Source organism: Zonotrichia leucophrys, chromosome 14, assembly GCF_028769735.1.
Source record: "Zonotrichia leucophrys gambelii isolate GWCS_2022_RI chromosome 14, RI_Zleu_2.0, whole genome shotgun sequence".
NCBI classification, from domain to species: domain Eukaryota; kingdom Metazoa; phylum Chordata; class Aves; order Passeriformes; family Passerellidae; genus Zonotrichia; species Zonotrichia leucophrys.
The window spans coordinates 5,220,090-5,238,711 of NC_088184.1; the positions used below are offsets into that span (position 1 = coordinate 5,220,090).

The window sequence follows — 18,622 nt, forward strand, 5'->3', positions numbered from 1 at the left end:
ATCTGTTTTTCTTCACTTTTGATGTGGCAAATTACCAATGAGTTTGCAATTCACCACAGAGCAATGGGAGCAGCCTCTGTCCTCATCTCAGTAAAGTATTTTGGGGAAAACACAGCAAAGGACATGGTATTAAATAAACATTAATTTAAGCAAGAGGAAGAAGCTGATAAGGTCATTTCTTTCAAATTACATAAAGTCCTTTCTAGAATGTTTCCTCTTCCCAGTATAATTTTTCAAAATGTTCAATGCTAATTTGACTATTCCAAACCATCTTTTGTTCTTTGTGTTCAGAAGGAATTTCAGAGAAATTCAGGGGTTATGCAAACGTTCAGGAGCAGAAGATACTCTTTTATTAGCATTGTGCCAGATATTGCAGGAAGCCAGAATGAGAAATTTAGGAGAGGCATGGAAATGAGAATTGCTTTAATTCAATAAGAGATTCATTGGCTTGCTAATTAGATTTGATCACTTGAGTATTTTATATTGTAGCTGTGTAAATGTCTTTTAAAAACCTACCACATCTGACACAGGAACTTCAAAAGCATTATAAAAACAGTAGAATAAATCTGCAGAAAAAGGTAAAAGAAAATAAATATCTTAGTTCTTTCACGTCTCAGCAAATAATTCCCACTCTGAGATGTCATTTTATTTAATTTTACAATGTTCAAAACCACTTTAAAATAACATCTGTAATAAATATACAAAAAATAACTCAGATGATATTTTACTGTTACAGCTTGCAGTAATGTCTGAGTAACATCATACAAATTGCATTATAAATAGTTTCACCACCACCAAAACAGAGAATTACATTTTACATATTTCACTTAAGCACATGGAATTTTTACTACAAAGGATTTTTTTTTTCTTACACTTCTTATAGAGCTGATTTGGTATGCTTTAACTTGTAAAATGACTCAATTACATGGTCCCAACATAAGGCAACATGGAAAATACCTGAAACCAATGTGGGAGCAGCTAAGATTACAAAATTGTACTAGTTAGTCACAGAATTTCTACTGCTCAGTCTATTGAGGATTTTGAGCCTCATTTAATTCCAATAACAAGCAAGATCTGACAAGTAAGGTCTTAGCCCAAGATTCAGAAACTCTGATTTCATGTGACCTTGGACAAGTTTCCTGGCTCAGTTTTCCATTCACAACATGGCATTAAAATGCTCCCTTCTATCTCCAAAGTCTGTCAGCTCTCAGGAGCTCCCAGCCTATTTTTTCATAAAAGAATTGGTACTTTGGGACTAAGATTAGAGCTGACCTTGGTCAGAGTGCAATCTTAAACACAGGACACACTGATAAAATTGTTCTGGTGTTTAACAGAGGTAGGTGAATGATGCCCTTTGTGCTGCTGGAGAATGTACAAGGGACTTGCCCAGTGACAGAGGGTGCCTGACAGCTCCTGAGTCACAGTCCTGAGCTGCACAGTGCTGAGGGCCTCCAGAAATGCATGATCCAACAGAAATGTAGTGGAGCTGTTATCACATTCAAGCCTCTGTTCAGCACAGCAGTCAGGGGGAACTTCCTTCAATAACTTCAGTGGGCACTGAAGAGGAAAAACTGGATTGCTTGGCACCCAAAATGGAATTCATGTGTCCTGCATGTTCAGTTTACTCAGCAGTTTCAGCACAAGATAAACATTCTAGCATAAAGCACATGCACAAGCTTCATGAAAAAAAAGCATCATCAAAACTGCAAAGTAAAAACTGGAAAATACATCAGATACATCTCCTGCATTGCAGAGCTGACAAAGCTGAAGGAGAGAAGTATGTAGGCTGATCATTGAGAGATTGGGGCTGTCCCCAGCAGTTCATTAGAACATCTGGAAAACAGCTGTATCTTCCTCTTGCAGTGCGCTCACCACTGCACTGCTCTGGAGAACTTCAGCATCACAGGCACTACTATCTACTGGAGTGCAGGATTCTGGAATGGTTTGGGTTGCAAATATCAGTTGTGAATGTGAAATATCAGTTCCAACCACCAGGCCCCTGCCCAAAGTCCCTTTTCAGCTCTCCTGAAGCCCCTTTAGGTGTTGGGAAGGGCTTTAAGGTCTCCCCAGAGCCTTTTCTTCTCCAGGCTGAGCAGCCCCAGCTCTGTCAGTCCATCTCCAGAGCAGAGGGGTTGAGTCCTCTGAGAATCTCCATGGCCTCCTCTGCACTCACTCCAACAGGTCCCCGTCCTTCTAAGAGCTCTCAGGAGAAACCAAAATCTGGCCTGCAAGGTCACTTTGCTGAGACAGCAGAAAGGAGAAAAGAAAGCAAGAGATCTGCCTTGTTCTAAGCAACAAATGGAGATGTCTGATGAGCTGCCAGCTGAAATTATTCTGGAAATACAAACACTGCAATGCACTCTCTTCTAAGGACACAAGGGTTTCCTAATTGACAACACCTGGAATGTTTTACTGATTTACCAGTCTTTGTGTTTTACAGACACCCATGAGGGAAAAGGCTTACAGCAGCTGACAGGATGCTCAGCCTTGCACTCTTATTGCCCCTGGTGACCAGATGGACCAAATAATCTGAATTTTCAGCCTCCGCATGGCTCTGTGGCTGCAAAGGCACCTGTTGCTCACAGAGCCTGCTCCCGCTGCCGTTTCAGACCCACCACTCTTGCTGCCAGCAGGAACACGGCCCCAGTGAGCACTTCTGCCACAAAGGAGATCCACACCAGAGCCAGGGACCAGCCAAACCTGATGTCGATTTCCACCAGGAGATCCTTGCTCCTCAGCAGGCAAACAGCTTCTTGGAAGGCAGCAGCTGAATATGCAATATAGACACTGATCCCTGTCAGGGTAACGAGAGCTGAAAGGAGAAACATGTTCAGCTACTTAGCAGCCACTGAGGAAATTAAAAACAATCAATTGGATATGTCCTGGGGCCTCTTTGCCATTCCTTCCTATTCCAGCCAGGCCAGATTTACAGATTATCTTTGAAATCTAGCTGAGGTTGGTTTCTTGGGCAATGAGGGTGAGAGAGAAGTAAAGGCAGGGTCATCTGTGTCCACAGAGAAATGTGTTCTCACTGTCAAAGACTGAACCACAGCATCTGGCAGCAAGCCTCCCTCAATAAACATGTATTTTACAGATACCTAATGCATGTGCAGCTCTGCTTTCAGAACTGGATTGTAATGTTGCCTGATTCCTCATGGCTGAGCACCATGGACAGCTGTCTCCCTGTGCAAGAAAGCCCACAGAGACCCAGATTCTTGCATTTCAGGTCACTGAATTGAGGCTGTTCCCTGACTATTGTCAGTTTTGAGTGTTTAATGTAAATTTGTTGGTCTCCACTATCACCTTCCACCAAGTGTTGTGCTGCCATGACTTCCCATCACTGCCAAATACCTGAGTCAAAAACATCTCTGGAACAGACTAAAGATAAATTAATAAGGGTACTCAAACAAGGAGCCAGATGTTTTCAGAATGAAAAGACTGTTCAAAAGGTGGCAAATGTAGGGAATGGCATATCTGGAACAGGTACACACTGCATCCTGAGCCTGGCATCCCTGTCAGTCAAAGGACAGGTACTGATGGAAATCACCCTTTACTGGATCAGCAGCAGAGAAGAGGCAGTAACAAGGCCCTGGATGAAAGGACTGCAGCCCAGGGAAAGTAAATACTGAAACACTTTCAGGACAAAATAGTGGATTTGATTCGAGAGAGAAAATTTTGCTATGAAATTACAGTAAGTCCTGATGAGCTGCCTTTTTGCCAGAAATATATGTTTGATTAGAGGCAAGCCAAGACAGAAGAGTGTTGAGTTATCCATCAGTCCAAATTCATACTCATATTCCTGATTTCAACCATCATCTGATGCCTGTACCTTATTCTAGTCTTCTACAAGGAGAGGGAAAAAATTGCTTTATATCTTTTGTCAGCAGAAATGGAAAAGACTGATTTGTTGACATTTTCAACAAGGTGCACTGAATTCTGTGCAAATTCCTTTGAAAAAAAAAAAAGGGAAACTTATTGATGTCCTGACATATGGAACATATCAGTTCTGAGGGTTTAAAAAACCCCACATTTTTGGAATGGCATCTCCAAATATCTCTTTCTGCTAAGACAGAACTGCCTAACTAATACTCAACTTTGTGAATTTGAGTGTCCTACAAAACTGTTCTGTGCATCCAGCAGGGCAGGATGGGGGCTGGTCCCAGCCAAAGGCCACCCAGAGTCTGCCCATGTTCTCCTGGGACCCTGCAGCAGAATCTCTTCCTCAGGCACCCTCTCCTGGCACTGCCTCTGTGTTTCCTTTCCCTCTTTGCAGCCCCAAACAGCTCAGAAAGGGCCTTGCTCCACTCCCCAGGGGGATAATCATGCTTGGCACTTCACAGCCTTTCATCTTTCACTGAATATCTATCTGGAGCAGTTTTCCAGCAGCCTTTTCAGTGAATACAGCTTTCTGCTGCTCTGAAATTAGAACTTGCTCTTCTTTTTAGGAGACAATCACAATGGGGCATGGCTGATCTGTGTTAGAGCATTTCAGACTAAAAAGCTCAGTCAAGGCTTTGAGACAGCAGCATTTGCTTCCAGCAATCTCTTAGCATTTTCTTCTTAAAAATAGGACTGTATGAGCAATTGATGAGAGCCAATTCTGAGGATCCCCTTTTCTGTCAGGAAAAATCTCTGGTTTAAGTTACACTGTGAAACAGCACTGAAAATCTGTTTGGAAGAGAAGATGCAGATTTAAACACAGTTTTCCTGTTTTCCTACTTTGACAGAATGTTTTCAGATTTTTTAATGCATAAATTACTTTCTAAAACATGCCTAAAAAGTCCCTTTTCAGGAACTCAATGCAAATGCCTTTTTAAAAACATCAGTTTTCTTAACAGCTGCAAAATATGTGCAACCCTAAGATTTAGTAATTGCATGGTTACTTTTCCATCACCCCATTAGCCTGCCTGTAAAGGATTTGTGCACCATGCTGAGAAGTTATTGAACCTTTGGTGTTAATGGGCACAGAACACATGGATTGTTCAAAGGGTGACTCACTCCCCAAGGAGGGATATTTGCCTTTCCTCTATAGCTCCATTCCAGAGCCAGGACCCCAGCAGACACCAGGGGAATGAACACCAGCATTATTCTGAAAGCAAAATTCTTGCTTTCATTCCCTGGGAAACAAAGTGATGTTTCCCAGATACCACTTCTTGTTATCTTAAAGAGTTAGGCCAGGAGTTTGATTTAGTACCTCCAAAAAGGAAAAGCAGTCCAGTCATTAGGAGCAGCAGGTAGGCCCTGGCAAGAATACTGATGAATCCAGTCATTCCTCCAAAAATCATCAGTATCAGGCTGAGGGGCATCAGGATGACAAATGTTCCATGCATGTCTGGAGAAAAATGAAGAATGTTAATATTGTAGTATTTTATTATGGTGTCAGTGGTTGTACCAATAATCATTAAGTGCAGAGCCCCTTTGATCAGGATCACAGCCTCGTTCTGTGCTGCACAAACATGAAATTGGACAAGGCCTTGGTTTTCAGTGTAAATCAGCAGGACAAACATATGGTATGGAGGAAAAGGTGACAGGCAGAACAAACCCTCACAGGGTCACAGCCTGTGCTTCAAACAGAGACCACAGATACAGAGGATTTGTCTACACAGACACATATGAGCAATCAAACTGTCCTCAGCTCTTGAGCCAGCTGATATCAGGTGATGCACCCAGGTAGGCACTGGCAACCCTAATGGAAAGCAGCCCTGTTATGTGAAAAACACTGTTCTGTGTGGGAGGTGAGATCCAGCCATTCTTTGATTAAAGCTTTCTCTGCTGTCACGTGTCCTCTGCTGCACTGATGTAGCAGATTGTTGACCTTTTCCTTTGTTGCAGCTGACCATCAGCTAGAGGGAAATTTTGCCATCCAGCTCTGATTCTGTCTGTCAGTTTTCTGCAGCAGCTTCACTAAGTGCATTAACCTATCCTGCTTGCTTCCTCCCATGCTAAATGTTCTACATTAGTCTTTCTTGATCCCTATAACATTTTAATAGCTGTGTAAACAGAGGGTTGCTATGTATTTTTTCATATCACCCTGGTTTTTTCCATCATAAACCACTATTGTGTCATTGCTCTCTCTGATGTAATCTATCCACAACCTTCAACCCAACCTTAGTTTAGCATAATAACCAAAAAAAAAAAAAGTAATTCCAGTATCATTTGTTGGTAAAGTACAGAGTATCTGAGAGTAAAGTTCAGAGTATCTGGGAAAAGAAAATGTAAAATCCATATTCTGACGATGTCTAGGCTTCATTGTCTCATTTAATTTCAGAGGAACAATACACCATTAGCTTAGGAAAAGGAATCACTTAGGAGCTCACAGTTGGTGTGTGATCAAATGATCAATTTTTTCAAGTCACTGTGACTGCCCATGGAATTGGAGCTGCTGCATCTGCCTCTGGCTAAGGATCCAGCTCATCCTCTACAGCAGCTTTACAAAGATCAGACACAACTGCATGCATGTCTCTGTTCAGTTCCAGAAGCCTGGAAGGTTAGGAAGGGTCTGCATGGCATCAAGGCACTGCTGATGTTTGTACTTGAGTAGAATGTGCCTTCCAGATATTGTTTTGTGTAGCACAGGACATGCTAACAAAAAAAAAAAAAAGGCTAAGAAATTGTTGCAAAATTACAAAGTTTTGGGAGGTAACAATTTTTTGGGGTGTTTTTCTGCTTCTGGTATTATATTTTCATATTCAGTGCCACATATGCTGACCATATCAGGACCAGCTGATGCTCAGAAACCACGAATTCAACATTCTGCAGTGAGGAGAGCACTTCCCTTCTTTGATTCTGAAGCTGAGGACACTCTCTGGGCCCTCCTTCAGCAAAACTGGCCATGGCTGCTGTTCCTGGCCAACAAACATCTAAAACAATTCTCAGTGCTAACAGCCAGATTAATCTTCAGCTCACTGGGAACAAGCAGCATGTCAAAACTGCCTGCAAACCTTAGCTGGACTCCAAATGAGAAATAGCCATGGAACTTAGAGAAATAGCCATGGAACTTAGAAAATAGAGAAATAGCCATGGAACTTAGAGAAATAGCCATGGAACTTAGCTCAGGAGTTTCATGTGGCTCGAGGTGGTTGGGGATGTGATGAGACACAGTGTGACAGAGCAGAGATTGGGCACCCAAATCAGTTCTCCTATTCCAGAGAGGCAGCAGCAACAGGAGTGTGCTCTTCAGCCACATCTGAGCTTGCTGAGGGTTATTTGGTCTCATTTTTGATTATTCCCCACCATTATGATATCCATGTGTCACCTTAGCTTTGGTGTTGCGGTAAAAGGTGAAAAAGCATTTGGAGGATGTAATTAACATTTGGAAAGTATGGATGTAAGAGTGGTGCAAGTCTGTCCTCAGAGCTGGCCTTGCTGAGAGAGAATAAAAATAACCAAAAGTTCATGGCTGGCTCTCTGCCTTGTGATTTCCCTCACCAGCCCAAGTCCCTGCTGACAAACTCCACCTCAGGACAGCAGCACTAATTTGCCATTTCTTTGACTTTTCTTGTCATGGTGTGATTCCAGCTGCTGCAAGCTGAGCCAGGACACAGGTGGGTGAGGAAAACACACTCTGAATGGAACTTTGTGAAGGAAAGGAAAAGGAAAACCATACCAGACCATCCTTGGGAGCTTCCTAGATTACATTAATCATCTGTGACAGTTGCAATATCAGAATAACTCTGATTTTTGTGCCCTCTTCAGTGAAAATATAGGGTTTAGGGATAGCTCAGCTGAAACCCACAAACCTCACTGTGACAGAGTGACAGAGCCTTACTTTTCCTACCCACAGCTGGAATCAAACTCCTCATTAATCACTGGCAGCTTTTTAGAAATCAAATATTTAGTGAACTCTATTTGCTTAAATAGTACTTTTATAATCTCCAGTGTTCTAGTTCAATATCTACTACTCATTTGTACAATGAAATCTGAAACTGCCTGGGAAACTTATTCTAAAATGCTGCCATGGAAACCACTCAGGAATCTGAATTCATGCCATCTGGCATATGATATTATGCCATTATATCCCTTGATTAGAGGAACAGAATTAGTTTATAGAAGAAAATGACTTAAAATATCTTTACTGTGTTTCTGTCTTCAATAATCATCTGTGAAAGAAGTTAAAACATTCATTTTACCATCATTTCAGTGCTTTTTTAATTTCTGTTGAAATACACATTGATGCATTATGTATTAAACATATAAGTGTCTTCATATTGATGAAATTGCTCTAGTATTGGGAAAAAAAACACCACCCTAAGCATTTTAGACAAGAAGAGGCATGTGCACTTTCTTGTAAAACAGAATTCAGTTTCCCACACCTATTTCTCAACACCTGAGTCCCCTGTTAGCCCAACATGAAAGATCCAGTGGTTTAATCTTGGAAATACCAAAACAAACTCATAAACTTTTAAGAAACGCTCTCTTTTTTTGAAGCAAAAAAGAATCAAATTGCTTAATCATGGTTATTGAAGTTTTACATTAGCCAGCCAAGGCTCTTTGACTAGAGCTCTGGCCAAATATCTGCAAGAATGACATCTGCAGTGTGTGTCCAGAACTGAGAATTTGGCAGGCATCTCTAAATTACCACCCAACACAGTTGTTGAGGAGTTGTTTGTGAGGGAAATCTGTGGAATGAAATAGAAACACTGAGAGGGTCAGAAGTAACCAAATGCAAGCCCAGCAGTTTTGTTAATCATCTCCTGTTAACATCCCGCAGCTTAATTGCTTCAAACTAACTTTGGATTTGTTTGCACAGCTTATAATAGCAAATAGTGCCTAGAAATTTGTAATATCACCTCATCAGAAATACTCCAAATGGCAGTGGCTCAGAAGAGCTTAATTAAGGGCCTGTTTGTGTTACCCAGCAGTAACTAAAGAGCCAGTTAGGAAGACAAAAGCCTCCAGCTGAAACAAACTCATGGAAGTTGCTAAAAACAATGGGGCTGCTCCAGTAGGACTTGGCAAAGCCAGGAAGAAAAAGTGCACAGAGAAAGCCTGACCTGCTTGCTAGGAAAAAGCAAGGAAACAAATTAGGAAACCAATGAACAACTGAAAGAACTTGTCTGTGGCTAAATATGAGTCTTCTGGGCTTGGGTCACAGGGTCAGGAAGGATCCCTTCCTGTTCAACAGAGAAAAGGTGATGGAGGAGGATTGCTCAAGAGTTAGGGGCCTCCAGGATGATTAGCCAGGCTCTGGTCTGTGTGTTACATGTTTTGGCTTCCTGCTTTTCTCAAAAAATCTCTGAGCTGAACGGGAAGACCAATTGCAGGCAGCAGAAATAAAATGCTGCTAGAGCTGGAGCAGGTGGCACTGACAAAACCTGCAGGAGCAGGAATGGGTGGAATGATGGATGTGAGCAATGCACCATGGCTCACATTCTGCTGCTGGGGTACCAATGAATCTGAAAATGAGAATATTCATCAGAACTTGTCACTGGTTAGGCCTCAGCTGCAGTTATCTCAGATTTCTGTATATATTTACTGTTATAGCTGCAGTAAGTACTGAAGCAGATGTCCTCTGGCCCCTCTCTGAAGGAACAGTGCACTGTTGCTCAGAAACAGGTACACACCTACCAGACCAATTAAACCAGAATTTCTGTGTGCATCATCTGGGTCTCATTTCACTTGGCCTCTGAAATGGCTCTTGCTCCAGCCCCAGCTGTTTCCTTCTGGTAGCTTAAAACCAAAAGAAAATTTGCAAAGAGCTGTAAATCCCTCAGGAAAAAAGCCACAGTGGCCAAAGAATAGAGCATTCTTTCCAACATTATAAACTGCAACTCAGTAAATCTGGAGCAGGGTGAAGTGTGAAAGCAGCTGGTGCATGACTGTTACAGGGTCCACATGCTGTGAGGAAATCCAGACAAGTTTATCTCTGCTATTAAACCCATTTTGTTGAGGAAGAAACCAAGGCAGCTGTTCCATTAAAACAACTGAGGCATCAGAGCTGCCTCTGCTGCAAAGATCATTTCCCTGCAGGAAGCACGAACCTGAGTGCAGCCTCATGCTTCCAGTTACATTCATGTCTAAAACAGAAAAAATAAAAATACTCTGGGGAGAACACTTTAGGCAGTTTTGCATGGGCAGCTGCACGCTCCTGCCTTGATTTTAGAACAGAAAAACAATATGAGTGGAAACCACATTCATTAAATACTCATTTCTGGATGGGTCAGGAATAGAGGAGAGTACTAAAAATGGACCTGTAAAAGGAAATCAATCACTGGCCATGTTGTTCAAATCTCTGATAAAAAATCAGGATTGTCAGAGGCTTAATCTTACCTTGTAGGTGCCTAATGCAGATGTTTTGTGTGTCACACAGACAGTAAGAAAGAACAGCTGTTCCTCTCACATTATTTTTTATAACTCCAGCCCCAGCTCTGCAGTGCTGGTGGGACCCTGCAGCAGCTCCAGTGCAAAACTGAGATTCAAGAGAAATTTTCTGGTTTTGAATAGAAATATTTACCATATTTTGCAAGGATTACACTGGTGCTGCCTTCAGCTAAATCTGTACTGGCATTTATTTATTATTAACAACATAGACTTTGGTAAATGGAAAATATTTATGTGACAAAAATGTCTAAGAGCAACTTTTCACCAGTGTAACAAGTTGAGGTTTCTTGTTTGGGTTTTTCTTTTCTTTTAAGAAATTATTTTTGAAAGCTCAAACTCTTGGGGAAAAGGTTTCAGCTGATTAAGCAGTGCCATTCCTTCTATTCTGTGTGTGATCCTCAACATCTAGATCTGATTTTGGATGTTACATTTCTGCTACTGGAAAATGGTGAAGCTGCTCAGAGCTCAATGCAGTGCCTTTGAAGTCAGTGACATCCTTATTTTGTCATTTAGAGAGAGATGGATTCAGCTCACCATGAAAAATGTTGCTCTTGCTGGCACAGGAGAACACATGGCAAGGCAAAATAACAGAGGTGTCTTTGCTAACAAATTTAAATTCTAAGGGGAATTTTCAGAGGGCTGTCCTTAATCCTAGTAGTCACCAAGACACTCTAATAACTGCCTCAATTACAGAAAGTGATAGTTTCATCTTGTTCCTGTTTTGGCCAGAGGAAAGTGTACATCTCCAGTGAAAAATAATTTTATTAATGCAGAACTTTCAGAAAAGTTAGTAGCAGGCAGTAGAGTGGTATTTTTCTTTAGACAGTGTCTGATGTTTTAAACAAATAACCAGGCCATGGTGTAATCTGTAATAGGGAAATATTTATCCATTGTGGGTTTGAGGGGAGGGAGGGTATACACTGCATGTTCAGCTGGGGGGTGGTAAGAGAAGAAAGGGAAGGCTAATGAAGAGGAGAGAGTGTTTGTGTCCAATCCATCAGAGGAGCAGCTCGAGGGCACTCCTGTGATGTGAAAATACACCACAGTCCCAGGCTCAGCCAGCCCTGGGTTGATTGCCTGGGAAATATTGCTGCTAGCACAGGGGTTTAACTCATGCACCCAATTATTTTAATTTGCCAGGAGCTCAATTTGAAGTACACAATAAGCCTAAAAGGAATCTGCTGGGATGAATAGGGGAGATATTGGAAATGTGGAGGAAGGGACCATGGAGGCTTTTCATTCTCTAATGAAGGGTTTGTCTTCTGGCAGTGGCCAGCACTTCTGTTTCCACTTAGTCCCAGCTCTTTGCACTCACACACAGACTTTCTCCAATCTCTTTGCACTTGTGTCTTGTTCATTCATGCCAGGAAGAGCATTCAGACTCTGGAGAGTGAGGGATGTGACCAATGTGTGATTTAAGTGCCTACTTTAGGAGACAGTCCTTTAAAGTCTTTTTAGGAATAATCAGAAGGAAACAGGTTTGATGTTGCCAGAGCTCATGAAATTCAGTACCAATCAAACAGTGAGAAATATGAGTGCACAGCTAGATGGAATGAGATTAATCCCATGTGACTGTGCCTCACAGACACCTTCACAGGCGCACAGAGAGAAAAATGTCTTTTTTGTGAAGTAACCTATTAAAGCTGTGCAATTAGCTTGTTTGCCACATATTGGAGCTGATGAAGAAACTGCTGTAACTACACTGCAATCCATGATCACAGGATTTCCCTCCAAAATTCTTGTTAAAATGTGTTGTAGATAAAGATGCTTTGCCATGATCTGCCTAAATATGATTCAGTGGCCATAGTCAGTAGCATTTAAGAGAGAAGAGTGAAGCTGATGTAGAAGGTACTATCTCAGGACCTGATGAATCTAGATGTCTAGAAATATCTGTATTTCATAGAAGAAAGAAACACTGACGTGGTCCTTTCTATGTTCAGCTGCTATTGCTGAGGATCTGTAGCCTCATCACACTGAAACTGCATTGAAGCTGAGCAAAAAAATAACAAGGTAACTCAGTAGTGTTCCAATCAAACCTAGCAGGTTTTTTCAATTGAAGTATCTTTGATTCCTTCTCTCATCACTTTCAGGCAGACTATGCCTGTTTATAATAAAATATGCAAGTGTCTTTGCAGTCCAGAAGTGTTTTTCCAGGAGCATAAAAATAGTACTTGATGTGAAAGCGAGAGAAAAAAATTCTCCAAGGCCCCAAAGAGTCTGTAAACATCATCATTAATACAATTTTTATTCATATCCACTATTTTCTTACACTTCATGACTCACAAAGAGCCATCCTTTGTTTCCAAGCCAACATCATTTGTATAACCAAAAGAGCACTGCTTTTTGGGTTTGTTTTGCTATTTAACTGAAGAGCTGCAATCTCTCACCTGAGAAAAATAACCTTTTGCAAATATGCACACAGCTTTTGAAAAGCAAATGGTTTCATCCTGAAATGTTGGACCGACATAACAGTGGAGGTGTTGATACTTAAAACATGATCAGGGAGGCTCAGTTAATGCTGACCCCTCACAGGCTCGAGTGATCCAGCCATCACTGCCCTGATTTCAGAGCCATTGAGCAGCTACAGCCCTCTGCTTTGGGCATGGAAGATTAAAAAATTGGCCCTTCCTATTTGAGAGCACAGAGAGACATGCTGGGCTGCAAGTCCTGACCCTGCTGATGTGTTTAAATGCTGGGCTGTCACTCCTGACCATGCTGCTGTGTTTGTTTGGCTGCTTCAGGAGCTCACTGGGTTCTGACCTTCCCAGGCCAGCTGTGACACAGCCCCAGCACCTCCTCTGGGCGCTGCACCTGCAGCTGCTGCTCCAAAAAACTTTAAAATTTAAAAACCCTTTAAGCCTCTCCGGAACCCAGGGAATGGCTGGTTTTGAGGACAAGAGTTCCGTTTTAAGAAACAAAATACAAATGGATGTATTCTGCAGAGTCAGGGAGAAGTGAGTAAATAAAAAAAAATTGTAAATAGCAAGCCCATACACAAGGGTGTGTGAGGAAAGGATTGTGCCAAATACATGATGCAAAGCTGGTAAATCATCTTCTGTAAGTGTTTGAAAATGTTCAGTTTGGACTTTTCGAAAACATTCTGGCATTGACAAATGAATCTAAAGAAAAAGAGGAAAATATATTAGAAGCCTAATGTTTTTGAACACAATGTTCTTCAAAGACTTTGAACACTGCTTTTGGTCATTGATTTATTTTCTTAAATTCTCCCATACTTAAGTCTTTCATCAGTGCCATGAACCCCACTGAAATGCTAGAAAAGTAGCTGTGTTAAAGATTAGTTTAAATGTGTTTTTAAGCATTTTCAGTGATCAGACTCCTTTGAGGTGATTGTGAACACTTTTTGCCTTTTATTTTTAGCAATTGCGTACCTTCCTGTGCCATTCCAGTCAGAGGTTTAGCTCCTGTGGCAGAAATCAGCTGAACTTGTCACCAAATAGATGGTTATTTCAGCAGTAAACACACTTAAAGACCACAGACAGTGACAGATATTGTACAGAAGCAGAGTCAAAACACTTTCCCAGTGAATTCCCCTTCTGAATCAGAAATGAGTCCTTGTAAGTGGCCAGGGAGGGAGGGAAGGATGGATGGAAATATAAAATAATATAAAAGCTACTCACACAAAAGCTGTCTGTGTGACTCGGTGATGTTCGCATTCTCGTGCCAGAAGGGGTTTATCAAAGGGTAACATTCACTCCTCACTAGTAGAAAAAGGGGGGAAATTACACTATTACATCAGTTTGCTATATATATATTTGGTTTTTTGCATGTACATATAATCATTATAATACTACTGCTCCTAACCCAGCCACTCCTAGGTGGGGAAGGAAATGAGAGGAGTTTTAGCATGCAGCATCAGCTGCTCCCACGGAGCCTGACCACTGGAGTCAGCAGGGAAACATCTGCTCATTGCAACAGGGCTCAGTGCACAGCAAAGGGAGAATTCCTGCAACCCGCTCCTTCTCCCTGCTCCTCTGGAAACATCCTTTCTTGCCTATGGCAAACATTACTTACTCCTGGCTTCTAAGAGTGGAATCAAAACCAAAAGTTAAATGCCTAGCAAATAAAATAACTACATGGGGAAAATCCTATATATTGATCTATAGGATTATAATCTAATAATTCTATAGGATGATATGTAATAATACTTATATTTAAATTAACTCTATTGTTTATGTAAATAAACTAGATAGTGTTTTTATTTTTATTTGATATGTTATTGTTTATAATTTTAATGGCTTTAACCCAGAACTTTCGCCCCTTAATTTCCTGAGCCAAATGAAAAGACATCTCCTTCCTTCCAAATGGTTAACGTTTATTAGATTATCTTGAATTAAAAGTTAATGTAAAATCAGGTTACAGCAGCAGAAAATTCGCTCTCCCCATGTCTCCTTGGGCAAGTGACGCGGGAGGTACTGACAAGGCACTGCCCGCGGGTGCGGGGCACGGCCGGGGAGCGCCCGTCCTCCAACCAGGTAGAGCCGGAGCTCCGCCGGCAGCGGGCACTGCCCCGGGCCGGACCCTGCAGCCGGACGGACACCGCATCCGCGTCCCGTATCCCACATCCTGCATCCCCATCCCGCATCACCATCCTGCATCCTCATCCCGCATCGCCATCCTGCATCCTCATCCTGCACCCTACATCCCCATCCCCGTATCCCCATCCTGCATCCCCATCCTACATCCCCATCCCCGCATCCCCACAGCCAGACCGCCGCAGATGGACAACTAACTGGGACCCGTGCAGCTGCATCCCCGCAGCTTGATCCTCAGCCGGACTCCCGCATCCCTGCACGCCGATCCCGCAGCCGGACAGATCCCGCATCCCTGCATGCCGAGCCCGCAGCCGGACGGATCCCGCATCCCGCACTCCGATCCCGCATGCGGAGCGCAGCGCTGCCCCGGTCCCGCTGCCCCGCGCACTCACCGCGGCAGGTCCGCCAGAGCCCCGAGTGCGAGCTGAGCGCGTCCGTGCCGTTCTGGGACGCCTCCAGCTTGGAGGCATCGATGATGTACCAGAAGTCGGTGGCGATGGCCACCACGAGGAAGATGAAGCTCGAAAGTCCCACCAGGGCCACGAAGAGGGAGAGCGCGCCCAAGTTAACCCTCATGGTGCCGCCGCCGCCGCCGCCGCGCCCCGCCCGGCCCCGCGGCCGCGCAGGTAGCGCGCCCCGAGCCCCGCCCCGGCTGCTCCGCGCCCCGCGGGGTATTATAGTAGCATTATAATGATTATATGTACCGGGAGCGGACACCCCGCGGGAGGAACGGGCACCCCGCGGGAGAAATGGGCACCCCGAGGGCGGAACGGGCCCCCGGGGGAGGGCACCCCGCGGGAGGAACGGGCACCCCCGGGAGGAACGACACCCCGCGGGAGGAACGGGCACCCCAAGAACGGAACGGGCACCCCGAGGGAGGAACGGGCACCCCGCGGGCGGCACGGGTACCCCGAGGGCAGACCGGGCACCCCGCGGCCGTCGCCGGCCCGGTCCGGCCCAGCCCCGGCCCCGGGCGAGCCCCGCAGGCGTGTGCGGAGCGAGGGATCGGGCAGCCAGCGCTGCTCACGGAGAGGGACAGAGTGACAAAACCACGGGCATCTCCATCCCCATGAGCTCCGGCAGCCTCGGGATGGGCTCACCTCGGTGGGGAGAAAGCTCCTGCACTCCAAATTCTCCTCCGTGTCTGTGAGGGGAGGAGGAAGCAGAGCCGAGGTTTGGGGAGCAGAAGCACAGTTTGTGTTCCGGCTTTCTGGCAACGTTTCTGGTATATTTACAAGAGATTTCCTCTTGTTCTGTGCCTTCCAGCTGCCGACCCCAAAAGGCCAGTTCTAACCTAATTTGAAACGGGGTCTGAGAGAAGCAGTAGAGTGGCATTTACTAGCTGGTGCAGTGATGTCTGTACCCTGCTCGGGATCATTTTCCTGTTAGAATGTCACTGATGGAAGGAAGGACACAAGCTCCCTCTCCAGAAGTTACTGAGGTGTTCATGTGTGAGTCCTAAAGCCACACTTCACCCAGCCTCCTGCTCATCTTCAGCCTGCTGAAATATGTTGGGTAACAAAGTGTATTTCAGTAATAGAACCTTGTTTTCAAACCCACGGAGGATTTACTCTGGTGTTTTACTGTTTCTCTTCACTGGCATAAAGATACTGTGCAGGTAGGGTCAATGGGGCATCTTGTTTTTTTCCTTGTAATTCACTTCAGGCCTTCCAGGGAATTGCTAAGTAACTCTGAGTAATTAAAAAAGTCATTCTCATTTATTTTCTGGCATGGACACTGGGCAGAATGTGTGACATCATTACCCATCCATGGCAACAAGCTATCGTGAACCAGTAGGGCTTCAGCAGTAGGATTAGTTAAAAGGAACATTTTCCTTGAGAGAGAGTGTTTAAATAAACACAGTAATCATCAACACTACAGACCACATTTTGCTCTGCAAAACTACTGGAAGGTGTGTATGGCTGGGAATATAATAGTCTCTATATTTAGGAATACACTGTTAAGCAGCCACAGCATCATTTTAAGCTCTTGCCATCTACTTCTCACATCTCCAAGTTGCATCTGTAATCTGTGAAAATGCCTCTGTAGTTCCACAAGCCAGGCAGCTGCTACCTCCTTGTAATTGCAATGTTTGGGTGATACAAAGTTAATGAAGCAAAGTGAAATGTTTTGTTAGACTAACTAATGCAGTGAGGCAAAATGAGCAGGCCTTGGGGCACCACTCTTTACTAGGATCCCAAGCTTGTCTCTTTTTTTCCCAGCTATATTTGCAGAGTTGCTTGAAAGTTTAAATTAGCCCCACAAACACCATGTCTTAGAGGTTTTATCAGTTGTCTTCTCATAAATCTGAACCAGAGGCACTCACACACCTGAATCATCACTCCCCTGCAATGATCTGCCACTGTCATCTCCCAATTAAATCCAAGGGAAAGCAAAGGGTATAGAACTGCAGGAACATTTAACCCAGTTGGGTACAAGCTGTTAATCAGGCATGAGATGCTTATCAGTGATGCTCTGTGTCTTGGAGAGGTTTTGTTCTAATCTTGGGGCCCACAAAGTTTGTACAGTGCTCATTTTTAGAAACATTATTAAATAATATATTTTAGCCATCAAGATGTATGACGTCCTTGTAGACTCTGCCTCGACTAACTTTACAGCAAACCTAAGTAAGAACCTACTAAGCCCGGGTCCTTTTTTGACCAGACTGATTTCAAACATATCAAGAGCAAATCAACTCTACATAAAGGTTTCATTTCCACATCACCATAATTTTTTTAGGCATTCATTCCCATGCTAGGGAACAAATAATTCCTGTAAAGTCAGAAAACCAAAAACACAGTTAACAAAACAATTTCATGTATTCATAGGGAAATGTTCATAATGAAAGGAAAAAGCCAGTAGTGAAAATTAGCTTCTTTAGAAAGTCAGTTTCAATTTCCTGAGGTCTTTGAATGTTAAATTAGGATCTTTAGCATTAAAGATTTACATTTTTAATCTAGTCTTAGCTCTATGGAGAAGGAACACTTTGCTTTGCATAGACAAGGTGTTGGCTGCATCTGCCAAAATCAATCTGCTGCTCAGAATAAGAAATTCAGACTATACTCTCAAAGTTGCAGTCAGTTATTAGTCCACAGAGTGTGATGCAGCAAAATTATCAGTCTCTTCCGGCCTGAGAATGGCAAAGTTTGTGTAACTAACTTTTACCCTCTCTGCTCTGCTTGAGTTGCCTGGGTGCTGGAGGATTCAGAGGGCATTGTGCTCTGGGAATCACCAGCTTTGCTTCCCAGGACTTTTCCTGGGTAAAATTCATCTCTAGGGCAGTTCCTTCTCAGCTGTTCTGAACCTGTGCTGTTCAGGTGCAGCAGAATCCTACTGAATTCCTCAACTTTCCCCAATGTGTGTTTATCTCATATCCTCTGCCCTGACTGTATTTGTGAGGAGGTGCTGCATTACTAGAAGTAGATTATTTGTAAACTGAAGAAAGGAGGGATTCCCACAATGTTTACCCACCTGACTGTAGGAAAACCAGTCAGTGCAAGTGTGCCAAAAACTATAATTAATTGGTGCCATGGCAACAAGCACAATCAACACACCTAATTTCATTCACAATCCTTTTCCAGGAAATATCACATTTTTTCTCCTGTTTATGTTGTTGTTGTTGTTTGTGTTGAATGAAGAATTAAATTCAAATGCAGTTTTACCATTCAGCCTTCCAGTAAAGCTAATGGGATTCTGGAGTTTATTGTTCTTTTAAACTTACCACAACTACTTCCCCTGTGGCTCAAAAG

The 18,622-nt window shown here is 43.3% G+C and overlaps 1 protein-coding gene across 1 annotated transcript; it reads right to left on the reverse strand.

The window, feature by feature from the left end:
- Nucleotides 1-330: 330 nt before the first annotated feature.
- On the reverse strand, nucleotides 331-15,460 carry TMEM114 (transmembrane protein 114). The gene is made up of 4 exons (XM_064725827.1): nucleotides 15,266-15,460; nucleotides 13,959-14,039; nucleotides 5,195-5,332; nucleotides 331-2,812 (listed from the first exon to the last, which is right to left on the reverse strand). The coding sequence occupies exons 1-4, from the start codon at nucleotides 15,447-15,449 to the stop codon at nucleotides 2,580-2,582; spliced, it is 636 nt and encodes a 211-aa protein (XP_064581897.1). The 5' UTR covers nucleotides 15,450-15,460; the 3' UTR covers nucleotides 331-2,579.
- Nucleotides 15,461-18,622: the final 3,162 nt, after the last annotated feature.

Bases quoted from the DNA above. Each gene is read 5' to 3' on its own strand.
- TMEM114 (XM_064725827.1), bottom strand. From the start codon at position 15,449: ATGAGGGTTAACTTGGGCGCGCTCTCCCTCTTCGTGGCCCTGGTGGGA. The intron at 14,040-15,265 runs GTGAGTGCGCGG...TTTTTCTACTAG, and splicing joins GCTCTGGCGGACCTGCCGCG to TGAGGAGTGAATGTTACCCT. The intron at 2,813-5,194 runs GTACTAAATCAA...TTCTCCTTTCAG, and splicing joins ACTGCTTTTCCTTTTTGGAG to CTCTCGTTACCCTGACAGGG.